The sequence below is a fragment of the Colossoma macropomum genome, unplaced genomic scaffold (genome assembly GCF_904425465.1).
Source record: "Colossoma macropomum unplaced genomic scaffold, Colossoma_macropomum, whole genome shotgun sequence".
Classification (NCBI taxonomy): Eukaryota; Metazoa; Chordata; class Actinopteri; order Characiformes; family Serrasalmidae; genus Colossoma; species Colossoma macropomum.
The window spans coordinates 1355069-1368103 of NW_023494784.1; the positions used below are offsets into that span (position 1 = coordinate 1355069).

Below are 13035 nucleotides of genomic sequence, written 5' to 3' on the forward strand. Positions count from 1 at the left end.
TCTCTCTCTCTCTCTCTCTCTCTCTCTCTTTACTTTGTTAGCCCCCTTTTACCCTGTTCTTCAGTGGTCAGGACCCCCATGGACCCTCACAGTGCAGGTACTATTTGGGTGGTGGATCATTCTCAGCACTGCAGTAACACTGACGTGTTGTGCTGGTATGAGTGGATCAGACACAGCAGTGCTGCTGGAGTTTTTAAACACTGTGTCCACTCACTGTCCACTCTATTAGACACTCCTACCTTGTCAGTCCACCTTGTAGATGTAAAGTCAGAGACGATAGCTCATCTGCTGCTGCACAGTTTGTGTTGGTCATCCTCTGGTCCTTCATCAGTGGTCACAGGACGCTGCCCACAGGACGCTGTTGGCTGGATATTTTTGGTTGGTGGACTATTCTCAGTCCAGCAGCGACACTGAGGTGTTTAAAAACTCCAGCAGCGCTGCTGTGTCTGATCCACTCAGACCAGCACAACACACACTAACACACCACCACCACGTCAAATAGTACCTGCTCTGTGAGGGTCCATGGGGGTCCTGACCACTGAAGAACAGGGTAAAAGGGGGCTAACAAAGTATCAGAGAAACAGATGGACTACAGTCTGTAACTGTAGAACTACAAAGTGCACCTATATAGTAAGTGGAGCTGATAAAATGGACAATGAGCGCAGAAACAAGGAGGTGGTCAGAATGTTATGCCTGATCGGTGTGTGTATTCTATGTATATTTTCAGTTATTAAATGTTATAGATAGATAGATCGACAGATACATACATAGATACTTTATTGATCCCGAGGGAAATTTAGCAAATACAAGTGCATAAAAAAGAATAAAAAATAAAATAAAGCTATAAATCAACAACAACAATAATAATGATAATATCCACTCATAATCTATTGCTGTATGTGATTGTGCTACAAGCAGGCAAAATAAACTACAACATAATCAGAATGTTATACAATTTCATAAAAAAATAAGTCACATATATAAAAAAGTCATTTAATTCTTGTAATTGGATTTTAGGTGAAATAAGTAATAAATATTATGCTAGATGTGTGATAGGAAAAAAAAATGTCACAAACTCTGAATGTCTCACTAATGACTGGCTACCAGTAAATAAAGCACCAAATAAAATAAATTAACATAAAATAAAATAATAATTGGTTTTGATTGTCTTATTGTCGTATATAAAAATCTGATGTTATTAGCAAAATAATAAAAAATATTCAATAATAATAATAATAGTAGTAACAGTAATAATAATAGACTGTATTAATTTCAGTTTCTGTTATATGCTTTAGAAAAATTGTTTAAGACTTTAATTTCATTGACTTTTATTTTGTTTTGTCCTGTATCTGCTATCCTGTATGTTTCAGCATGTTCTATATTTATCGTCCTGCATGTGTTCCATCATGTTCTAGATCTACCATCATGTGTGTTCCACCATGTTCTATACCTACCACCCTTTATGCGTTCCACACTGTTTGATGTTTAGCATCCTATATGCATTCCACATTGTTCTACACCTACTATCCTGTACTTGTACCACTATATTCTACACTTATCATCCAGTGTGTTCCAACATGTTCTAGATCTACCATCCTGTACGCTTTCCATTACATTCCATATCTGCCATGCTATACATATCCCACCATGTTCTAGATATGCCTTTCTTCCATGTGTCTTCCTCTTCTCTCAGGGAGTGTCATCTTTTGAGTCTTGGTTCCTCTCTAAGATTCTTCCTCATGGTGTTAGAGAGGTTCCCCTTTTGAGTGTTGGTTCTTCTCAGTGGTTCTTCCTCCCATACCTGCATTTCTGGACAGGCTGTTTTGGTACAATTGCTGGAGGAGAAAATGCTGAACAAATAAAACTAAATGTTAGCTTTTTGTAACCTAGCAGGACAGTCAGTGTACATAACATGAGATTTGGGTCATTCTACAGAAACGTCCACTTCTCTATCTGTCCATAGGAGTCACTGGTGTTACTGATCCTCATTGGTGTTCCACATAATAAAGGAACACCAGAGACATTTTAATGAAAAATGTATTTCACAAAATAACTGCTACAGAGCATCAAACCACATGTTGTCAATCATGGAATATCCACTAAAATATGGAATTTAATCCATTTGTATTCTATTATTTCACAGTTACCTCAGAATAAAGTCGGTCACACCAGTGACTTCAGCTAAAAGCTTCATATGAAATCATGAGCTAAATGAGAAAATCTCTGATAACTGAAAGACACAGTGGACTCACCATGAGCTTTTCTTCATAGATCCTCAGAAAACAGGTAAAAGGAAGTCGAGTGATGTCATCAGTGTGACTTTTATATAAGAGATTTTTTTGTTATGTAACACCAGTTACACGACTCCTGGTGAACTTTCATTATATATTTTATAATATTTATTTGGTATTTGTTTTCTTTGTGTCATTTAATTTATATATTCCATAGTCATGTATAGATTATTGTAGTTAAAATTGCAGAAAAATGTGTTTTTTACTTTAAAATATGGCCTCAGCCTTCACACATGACTGTGAGGACGAGCTCTTCTGTGGTGCTTGAAGTTCTAGATAATTGATTTAAAAACCAATATTGCTAAATTGATGACAGAAGAAGGTGTAATTGTTAAAATTACTTACTGTTTTATTTTAAAATATAAATAAATTGTAACACTAACATGGTTTTCAAGTGTAATATATCTGTAAACACTAGGGACACAAAAATGAACGTTTCTATAGAATGACCCAATTCTGAACCCGAGAAGTGTAAATTGTGATGAATTTACTCCACACTCAAATTTTAAACAATATTTATTAAATGCTTTTACGTTTCACAAAGAACCAAACCAGAGCAGAGTGCAATATGACGGCTGAATTTAAGGGAAAATGAGAAATACTAAACACAGTGGATGGAATAACAGACGTTATGACTTTTTAACATACAGTACTGTACAAAAGTCAGAGACCCTTCATTAATTTAATTTCCAGTTCAAAAGGCCATTCAGTACAAGTTATTCATTTTCAGGAGATCTTTCTGACCACCCCAGAGTCCAGACCTCAACACCACTGAATGTGTTTGATTACTTCAGAAAATGATCAACCAGCTTCTAAGACTGAACTTTGGAGGTGTGTCTGCAGATTCTTTGAGGAACTGAAGGTGAGTCTCCTGAAAAGAATCGCAGCTGTAACAAAGGTAAAGAGTGACTCACTGACTCACACAGAAGGGTCTGGATTCAGGAAAGATTCATAAGAAAAAAAACTTCCGAAGGTTTGAAAAAACCATAAGAAGTTCTCAAATATTCTCTTAAGAAAATCTTAATTATATATAAACAAGATTTTCTTAAGATTTTATTGTTTTCATGTCAGCAGTTTTGCATTTTACCACAAACCAGAAACAACATAAGATGCATTTTGAATTTTAAAAAAGTTATTTTCATTATTTAGTTTAATCCACTCAGAGGAGCAAAATGGGGGAAAAACATCAAACCAAGTGTTTAAAACTTTTAGCAAACAAGATCTCGAGGTGATGGAGGAAGAAACAGCTGACAGGAAAAATCCTCTTTAGAAAATATGATAACAGTGGGGTGATGGACGAGGATGAGCAGCAGAGGCAGCGTCTGGGCTGAATTTAGATGTTGTAAGGTTAAGAAAACATTTAAGAACGTAATCTTTTCACGAACACTTGTTCTTGGAATTATTCTTAAGAAAGTAGTTAGAAAAAAGAATAAGGCCATTCTTAAGAAGTTAATAATAATAATAATAATAATAATAATAGGATTTGAAGTTATTTGAAGAATAACAATTTCTTTTATTTTTTTTTCTTAAGAATAAAGTTAAGGAAAAACACATTTAAGATGATTTTATGAATTTGGCCCCTCATGTTTAGTTTTTTTCTGTGTGTTTCTGAAAAACTGAAAATGAATAATTTGTACTTAACGGCTGTTTTGACTGGAAATAAGCGAAGGGTGTGATTTCTGTACAGTACTGTGTTTCTCTGACAGTCAGAAAAGGAGCAGATAGTTACAGGTAAAGTGCTGCAGGGCTTGGACAGAATCTGCCACACAACATACATCACAACAGACGCGACTGTAAATCTGAATTAAAAGGTGCATCTACATTGCGCTTCTCTGCTTCCAGCAAACAGCAACGTTTGTGTTCCTGAGTTCCTGATGACCGAAACACAGATGGACTGGACCTGGTGCCATTTCTTGTGATCCTGTGAAATGTGTCATGCTGATAAAGTACCCATACTTAGCCATGTGCTCTCCCTGCTGAAAAGGGACCATTAGAAACCTTTAAGATTAAAACAAATGTTTTTTCTTTCTAATGGGAATTGGCTTAATGGTTTCTAATAGAGACAACTAGTTTCCTGTAGAACACCTTGGATTTAGAATCAGCCACTGGTCACCTGTTAAACCATTAGAGTCCTTTACACTGTGATATCAACCCATTAAAAAAAACAAAACACATTACAAAACCATCAGGAACCAACAGAAACACATAATGGTTTATATGTTTTTCAGCAGGGATTCAGTTCACAGCGGAAATGGTGTGAAAACCAGTTTGTATCAGCTGTGCCACCTGCTCTTAAACAAAGAATGGAAATATCAGTAAGCATGTCCACTCAGGGGCCGGATTCACGCAAATGTTCCTGAGAAAAAACTTGTGAAGGTTCTTCAGAGAAACACTAAGAATGTTCTTAAATGCAGTTCACAAAAAACTTCTCAAATATTCTCTTAAGACAATCTTAATTACAACCACATTTGCAAAAAGGTTGGGACGCTGTGCAAAATGTAAATAAAAACCAAATGCAATGATGTGGAAATCATTTAAACCCTAAATTTAACTGAAAATAGTACAAAGACAACAAATCAAATACTAAAACTGAAAAATTGTATTGTTTTTTGAAAAATATTTGCCCATTTTGAATTTGATGCCAACAACACGTTCCAAAAAAGTTGGGACGGGGGCCTGTTTACCACTGAGTTTATCACCTCTTCTTTCAACAACACTCTGTAAGGGTTTGGGAACTGAGGAGACACTGCTGTAGTTCTGAAAGTGAAATGTTTTCTGTTCTTGTTTGATACAGGATTTTAGCTGCTCATCAGTTCAGGGTCTCCTTTGTCATATTTTTAATTTCATAATGCACCAAATGTTATCAGTGGTGACAGGTCTGGACTGCAGACAGGTCGGTTTCGCACCTGGACTCTTTTAATACGGAGCAATGCTGCTGTAATACATGCAGAATGTGGTTAGACATTGTCCTGCTGAAATAATCAAGGCCTTCCCTGAAAAAGACGTTGTCTTGATGGCAGCATATGTTGCCAAAACATGTATATATCGTTCAGCATTAATGGTGCCTTCACAGATGTGCATGTCACCCATGCCATGTGCACTAATGCCCCCTATACCATCATGAATACTGGCTTTTGAACTGTGCACTGATAACAAGCTGAGTGGTCTTTAGCCCAGAGGACACAGTGTCCATGATTTCCAAAAAGAATTTCAAATGTTGATTCGTCAGACCACAGGACACTTTTCCACTTCAGCTCAGTCCATTTTAAATGAGCTCCGGCCCAAAGAAGGCGGCAGCATTTCTGGATCCTGTTTATATTTGGTTTCTTCTTTGTGTTTTAGAGTTTTAACTGTCATTTGTGGATGCAGTGATGAACTGTTTTCACAGACAGTGTCTGTTTATAATGCAGTGCTGCCTGAGGGCCCAAAGATCACGACCAACAAATACTGGTTTTTGGCCTCGTCCCTTACATACAGAGATTTCTCCAGATCCTCTGAATCTTTTAATGATATTATGTACTGTAGATGATGAAAAGAAAGTTCTTTGCTATTTTATGTTTAGAAACGTTATTCTTGAATTGTTGCACTATTTGATGGTGCAGTCTTTCACAGAGTGGTGAACCCCTCCTCATCTTTACTTCTGAAAGACTTCGCCTCTCTGAGATGCTCTTTTATACCCAATCATGCTACTGACAATTGCCAATTGCCTATTAACCACCAGGTGTTTTGTAGCATTACACAACTTTGCCACCCTTCTGTTGCCCCCGTCCCAACCTTTTTGGAAATGCACTTGATTTTCTTAATAAAATCTTCATTGTTTTCTTATGTTGGCCACGTTGCATTTTACCATGTGCCAAAAACAAGATACGTTTTGAATTTGTATTAACGCTAATTTCTGTTATTTAGTTTAATCAACTCAGAGGAGCAAAATGGAGGAAAAACGTCAAACCAAGCATTTAAAAAATTTAGTAAACAAGAACTAGAGGTAATGGTGGAAGAAACAGCCAAAAGGACATTAGAAAATACAGTAATTGTGGGGTGATGGCGGAAAACAAGAGACGAGGACGGGCAGGAATCGATAAATTCATAAATTCAGACGTTTACCTCGTCAACTCTCTCAGCCTGAGATGAGTGTGAGTCTATCATAAGGTTAAGGAAACACTTAAGAACATAATATTTTCAAACATAACACTCGTTCCCGAAACTATTCTTAAGAAAATAGTTAAGAAAAGAAAATAAGACAATTCTTGAGAAGTTATTTGAAGAATAACATTTTTTTGTAACTTTTTTCATGAGAATGAAGTCAAGAAAAAAACACACATTTAAGAAGATTTTCTTTCTTAGGACACTTTCGTGAATCCGGCCCCAGATTTACTGTCTATAAAGGAAAACAGAAACTAGTGCAAAGTAACTGAAGCATGCTGACCGTGCTGAAATGAACACTGTGAATTGTGTATATTCATCCACAGTGATTTGTTTCCAGTAGTGAATGGAAGTCTGGCAGTGGAGAACCCGAACAGTCTCACAACCAACTAAACGCAGCTGAGGGTCGAGTATCTGCTGTACTGTCTGCACACATCGTCTCCTGGAACGTAGGGCTGAATAAAGTGAGCTAACGTGCAAAGAGAAAGACGACACCATTGGTCAGCATTGACCTTAAATACGTCTCTCAAGAAAAGTCAACGGCTGCGAAACGAGTCCGAGGCTAACCGACGCCCCCTAGGCCCGCGGATCGTTCGTCTCCAAGTGGTCCGGTATGGGCAGACCCGTGAGGACGGTCAAACACTTGTTCCAGACGTTGAACACGGGGCAGACGGGCTGGGAGAAGGCGATGTCGAAGGTGTGGAGGTGCTGCGTTCCCGCCGCGTCGTAAAACGCCAGTGAGCCCAGGTCGTAGTCCAGCAGGACGCCGATGCGCCGCATGTGGGGCGAAGGATCCACGGGCAGCTCCTTCCCGCCGTGCCGCACCGCCCACGAGTTGTTGCAGCGGCACAGCACCCACGAGGACGAGTTCTTCCCAATCCACTCGTGCTTGGGCGCCGACTTGTAGGCGATGCCGATGGCGAACCTGTGGAGGAAGGAGTGATGATGTTATTCTGATCTGTAATGCTAACATGGTCAACAAGGTTATTCCACCTTCCTGCTGAATTTAAACGTCTTGAGCATCTTTATAGGTTCTAGAGCCCTAAAGGAACAGTGTAACATCAAATTTACACAAATGCAGACACGTCTTCAGTGTGAAGTTTCCTTCTATGGTTTCAGCACTGGAGCTATGTGGCTAATGTAGGTAATGCTAGGGGAACTAAAGATGTGGACCTGCTTCAAAAGAGCATTAGTGAGGTCATGCTGGATGACCAGTTCTGGCACTCCAGCCCATCCCAAAGGTATTGGATGGAGCTCCATCACTCCAGAGAACCCAGCTCCACTGCTCCACAGCCCAATGCTGGGGGGCTTTATACCCCTCTAGCCCACCCTTGGCCCTGGACATGGTGACCTTAGGCTCGTGTGCAGCTGCTCCAGAGCATCCCATTCTATTGGTCAGTGCTTTTCTACGGAGATTATACTGGCTGTGTCAGCAATGAGTGATTAAAGTAGCTGAACTCACTCATTAGACTGACTCCACATACTAAAGGTTCTTCAAGGGTTCTTTAGTACAGAAAATGTTTTTATATAGAACCATGAACACTCAAAAGAACGCTTTGCTTGATTAAAGGATTCTTTGCATCATGGAAAGGTTCTTCGGATTGATGGAGAAGGTGCTGTAGATGTTTCTGTATAGAACATTTTTTGAAACCAAAAAGGGTTATTCTATCGTCACAGGCTTGAAATAGTCACAGTAGAAGAACTTTTTTTTGGTGCTATATAGAACCCTTTTAAAAAGGTTCTATATAGAACCATACAAAACACACTCTCTACCAATCTGAAGAACCATTTCACCATGCAAAGAACCCTTAAATCATGCAAAGGATTTTTTGAGTGTTCATGGTGGAGAACATTTCGTGTGCTAGCTATTTCAGGTTAGAAAAATGTTCTATATATAACTATATATAGCACATTCTTCTTTAATCATGCAAAGGGTTCTTTGAGTGTTCATGGTTCTATATAGAACCATTTTCTTTAATAAAGAACCTTGAAGAACCATTATTTTTAAGTGTGCAGTGCTAAAAGTGAAGCAGCAAATTTCAGGCACCAACACACCTGGGTGGACTACATTTTAAAGTGTGTGTGTGTGTGTGTTTGTGTTGGGGGGGCTGGGGGGGGTGGACTGGTTAAACGTGCTTATTTGCCAAATTATCAAAATCCCATTTGACTCCAAAAGAGCTGATGCAACATGTAAGAGACAAAAACCTGCTAAAATAGTGTTTTCCAAGCTTAAAAATATGTTCAGTCACTTCCAGTGACTTTATGAAGAGAAGGTGGCATCATTTAAGCACTCAGTGAAGCCAAATTCAAGTTCATTCAACACTAATGATTTGTCTTTTCCTCCATTTTGACAAGGTCCATACATAACATGACAACTTCACTGAAAATGAACAGCTTTTTATGGATTTGTTGTAAAATCAATTTTGAAATATTCCCTCCGGCTCAAGCTCAGTACGATGAGTTTGGGCTGCTCAGCATTGTTAAATAAGCTTGCTGAGGTGGGAAAATCTGTTTTTTTGTAAGATCAATATTTAATTGAGACAATGGAGGAAAAAAAAAGTCAAATTATGACGTCCATTTGGCGCCGAACTCATGGAATGACCCTGTGATTCAGCCTCACCACGAGCTGCCGCCGATCAGAGTCTCCCAGTAGTGGCGTCCGCTGTCGATGTAGACGTTCCCGGTGACGCCGTAGCTTCCCGTGCTGCCGAAGCGGTCCTGAGAGTGGCTCTTCTTCGAGGACGTCTCGTCCCTCTCCACGGTCAGGTTGTCGTGGGAGACCTTCAGCTTCTTGTGAGCCGACTTTGGGTCCAGCTTAAACGGCTGACCTGCAGATCAACAGCAAACAGGGCCGTGATGTTTATGTGAACGTTACACATTTGGCTGCTAACTGAAATAGCTAGCAAACGAAAGGCTCTCCAGGAACAAACCTTCGCATGATCAAAGGGTTCTTTATTAAAGAAAATGGTTCCATATAGAGCAATGAAAACTCAGAGAACCCTCTGCATGGTGAAATGGTTCTTCAGATTGGTGGAGAGTGTGTTTTGTATGGTTCTATATAGAACCTTTTTGAAAAGGGTTCTATAGAGCACCGAAAAGCGTTCTTCTATCTTTAAAGGCTTGACATCGTAACTATAGAAGAACCCTTTTTGGTGCTCTGTAGAACCCTTTACAATAAGGATTTACATAGAACCATCTACGGCACCTTCTCCATCAATCTGAAGAACCTTTTCACAGTTTAATCATACAAAGGGTTCTTTCAGTGATCATGGCTCTATATAGAACCATTTTCTTTACTAAAGAACCTTAAAGAACCATCAATTTTAAAAGTGTAAAAACTTTTCTGACCCAACCAACTACAGAGACACTGACCCTTAGACGACAGAAGAACAATGACCTGAGGGTCTGAGGTCAAACTCTTGACCTCTTGAACTGGGCATGAGCCACAAAACTCACTGTTGGTCTTCAGCTTGGCCGGCTCGCTGCTGCGGCTGCCAGCGTGGTTCATGGCCTTCACCACGAAGATGTATTTGGTTCCGCTCTGCAGGCCGTGCACCGTGTAGTGGTTCTGCTTGATGTTGGGCACCAGCATCCAGCTGTCGGCCGAGTTACACAAACCTGCAACACAAACGTCACAGTTTACTCAGAGAACTCAAACATCTCAGTCAATCTAGAAGAACAGTGTCCTGAGATCAAGCTGGTTTTCCATCCACCAGTATTTTTGCGAATTCTGAATGGAAAAGCCCCCAAAAAAAAACACCCAAAGTTTTACGCTGGGAAAAGGTGGAAAAGTTAGAATGCCGCTAAAGCTGAAATGAGGAAGTTGGTGAAAAGCGTTTTTAAAATAAACAGTGACATATCAAGCCGGTGACTGGAATCAATTGGGCCTACAGACGGTCCGATTCTGGCGCAGAGCTTCCCAAAAGTTGCTTTCAACATTCTGAGATGCCTGATGCAAAGCTCGTCGGGGTGGGGCGGAGATTTCAGCTCTCATTAGGTGGCCATTGTTATTCTGCGCTGTGTCTCTGAGCCGCAAACAACACAGTCTGAAAAATATAGCAAATGGCTGTAAAGATGATTCTACTTACAGCAAAAACCGAGATAAATCTCACCATGTTGCTCGTTTCGATGCCCCTAAAGCTTCTTTGCATAACTGTAGTGGATGGAAACACAACTTAAAGGAGAACTCCACTGATTTTTCAAAATGTCTGTATAATTAGAGGGCTGAGATGTAAACTGGTGCTGATAGGAACCAGACGTCCACCTCTAAAAGCTCCCTCACAGAAAGTCACTACATGAAATGGTTATGAATTCACTGCCTGGTGACTGAGACTAAGTTTATGATAGCTTTGCGATCAGGTTTTGGCTTAAAGCTCGTTTAATCCATTCATGATGGATGGTGTTGTGAGACAAAAAAAAGGCCTCAAAGAAACCATATTTTTCAGTTTCACAACTATTTTACCATTTTACCATTACTCAGAAGACTCAGAAGACTCTGGATAGTAAATAAAATGTCTATATTTGTGTTGTAGTCATGGCGACCCCTGGTTCCTATCACCACCACTGTAAAGAAACTGGAGTCAAATATGCATATGATTTGCAAAACGTTTGAATGGAAACCCGTCCATAGTCTCACATGATTGTTGTATAATAAGAAAAATGATTCTCTTACTTTTAGATGTGATAATAGCATAACAGGCCTTCGTAAAGGAGCACTCCAGACAAAATCAAAAATCCTTTTAGACCTGTTTTCATGAATATTTCTGCTTTGTTTGTGAACTCTGGATCTTTTTACGTATAATTTTATGAAATTTCCTTTTAAATGTTTTACGGATTTCGTTTTGTTTTAAGAAATTTTGTATCTTGTTAAACAGAATCTTAAGACTCTTCTTCTTAGATGTGTTTCCTGAATTTTGTTTAATTGTTCTGTAAAGCACCTTGAGTTGACGTAATGAAAAGTGTGCTATATAAATAAAATGTATTATTATTATTATTATTATTAATTGATTGCTGAAATCACAGACTTACTCATCAGAAGCTAAATGCTAAGGTTAGCTGGCTATCTAGATATCTTACCTGAGTAAAAACTCATGTCTGGTGTTTATTTTGTGCTGAATAAAGATAGAGTTGCTCTTTTCTTTATGATTTTGTTTAACGGCCGAGGTCAGAGCTTGGTTGTATTTAATTGCCTATAACTCCGCAGTTAGGCTAGCAGTCAGGATTTAGTGACAGCACAGGGATAGCTCCAATAGCTGTGTGACGTATTTGTGTAATGCATGTTGGTTATTATATTAATGTTGATGAACAAAAGCATGAAAAGATACAAAATCGTGAATTATGTCAAACTGATGAGTCTGAGAGATTTAATACTGCAAATAACACAACACACATTTTTTTTGGGCTGGAATGCTCGTTTAAATTCCTCTGTTTGACCACAGAAAGCAAGATCTAGTTTCACTCCGATTTAGTGTGGTGATTTGATTTGTTTGTCACAGATAATGACGTTACATGTGCTCTACATTCCAGTGTAGAGAACCACAAACAGGTCATCTGGAGCCTGTTTTGATTTGTACTGCAGTTCTTTCCCACACGGCTTCCACGCTGCGGTTTGATGGGTTCTTTCGGCACTTACTGACGACGTTGGTCTGCCCAGTGAAGATGGTGTACTGGAGTTCGTAGGAGACGACGCTGAACTCGTCCTCCGCCGTCCAGTGGACCGAGATGGTGTCGTGGGACGCCGTGCAGAGCTCCTCACGGATCGCCGGTGGGTTTGGAGCTACAGAAAAATTAGGAACGTTTAGTCTGTAGGACCCAAATATACAGGAGTGTAACAGTGTTCCTCTAGTTTAACGTTCTTTCTGCTCTTTACATGAGCTGGATATCTTCTTAATCAGTATTGTGACTGATTTAAATTGTGATAATTAACCTTTTCAACTCCTTGAGACCACCGGTGGTTCCAAAACGCACTTTGTCATATTGTTCATAACTTTCATATTTCATAAGCTACATTCTAAAGGTGGGGGTCGTATGAGAGCTGTAACTGTCTTCTTTCCAGTCGAATAGATGGGTGATGTAATTTTAAACCCTTATAATAAAAGAAGCTGAACTCTCTTTTCTACTGAAAGTCGACCCATTTTTCCACAAATCTGGGCTGTAAACTATAAACAGATGGCGTCTCTTCAGTGATCTGCACTGTAAACATTATTTTTATAAAATAATACAAAGAGCGTCTAAGATTTTTGGGTTTCAGCAGTAAATTGTAAGCATAAAGCAATATGTGTATCATAAAACACATGTTCTGTTCATTTGAGGGAAACTTTTACAAAAAATAAAATTTGGGAGTTTTTAAACACCTCAGTGTCACTGCTGGACTGAGAATAGTCCACCAACCAAAAATATCCAGCCAACAGCGTCCTGTGGGCAGCGTCCTGTGACCACTGATGAAGGACTAGAGGATCACCAACACAAACTTTACATCAAACTTTACACAAAGACTTTACATCTACAAGGTGGACCGACAAGGTAGGAGTGTCTAATAGAGTGGACAGTGAGTGGACACAGTGTTTAAAAACTCCAGCAGCACTGCTGTGTCTGATCCACT

At 39.3% G+C, this 13035-nt stretch overlaps 1 protein-coding gene across 1 annotated transcript in view; it reads right to left on the reverse strand.

The window, feature by feature from the left end:
- Nucleotides 1-5881: 5881 nt before the first annotated feature.
- mid1 (midline 1) overlaps nt 5882-13035 on the reverse strand; it is a 61572-nt gene continuing 54418 nt past the window's right edge. Inside the window, exons 7-10 of the mRNA XM_036575466.1 lie at nt 12067-12210; nt 9891-10052; nt 9055-9262; nt 5882-7359 (exon numbers count right to left, since the gene is read on the reverse strand). Of these exons, the coding sequence (XP_036431359.1) occupies nt 7011-7359; nt 9055-9262; nt 9891-10052; nt 12067-12210 (863 nt within the window). The 3' untranslated portion in view covers nt 5882-7010. The remainder of the gene's footprint in view (nt 7360-9054; nt 9263-9890; nt 10053-12066; nt 12211-13035) is intronic.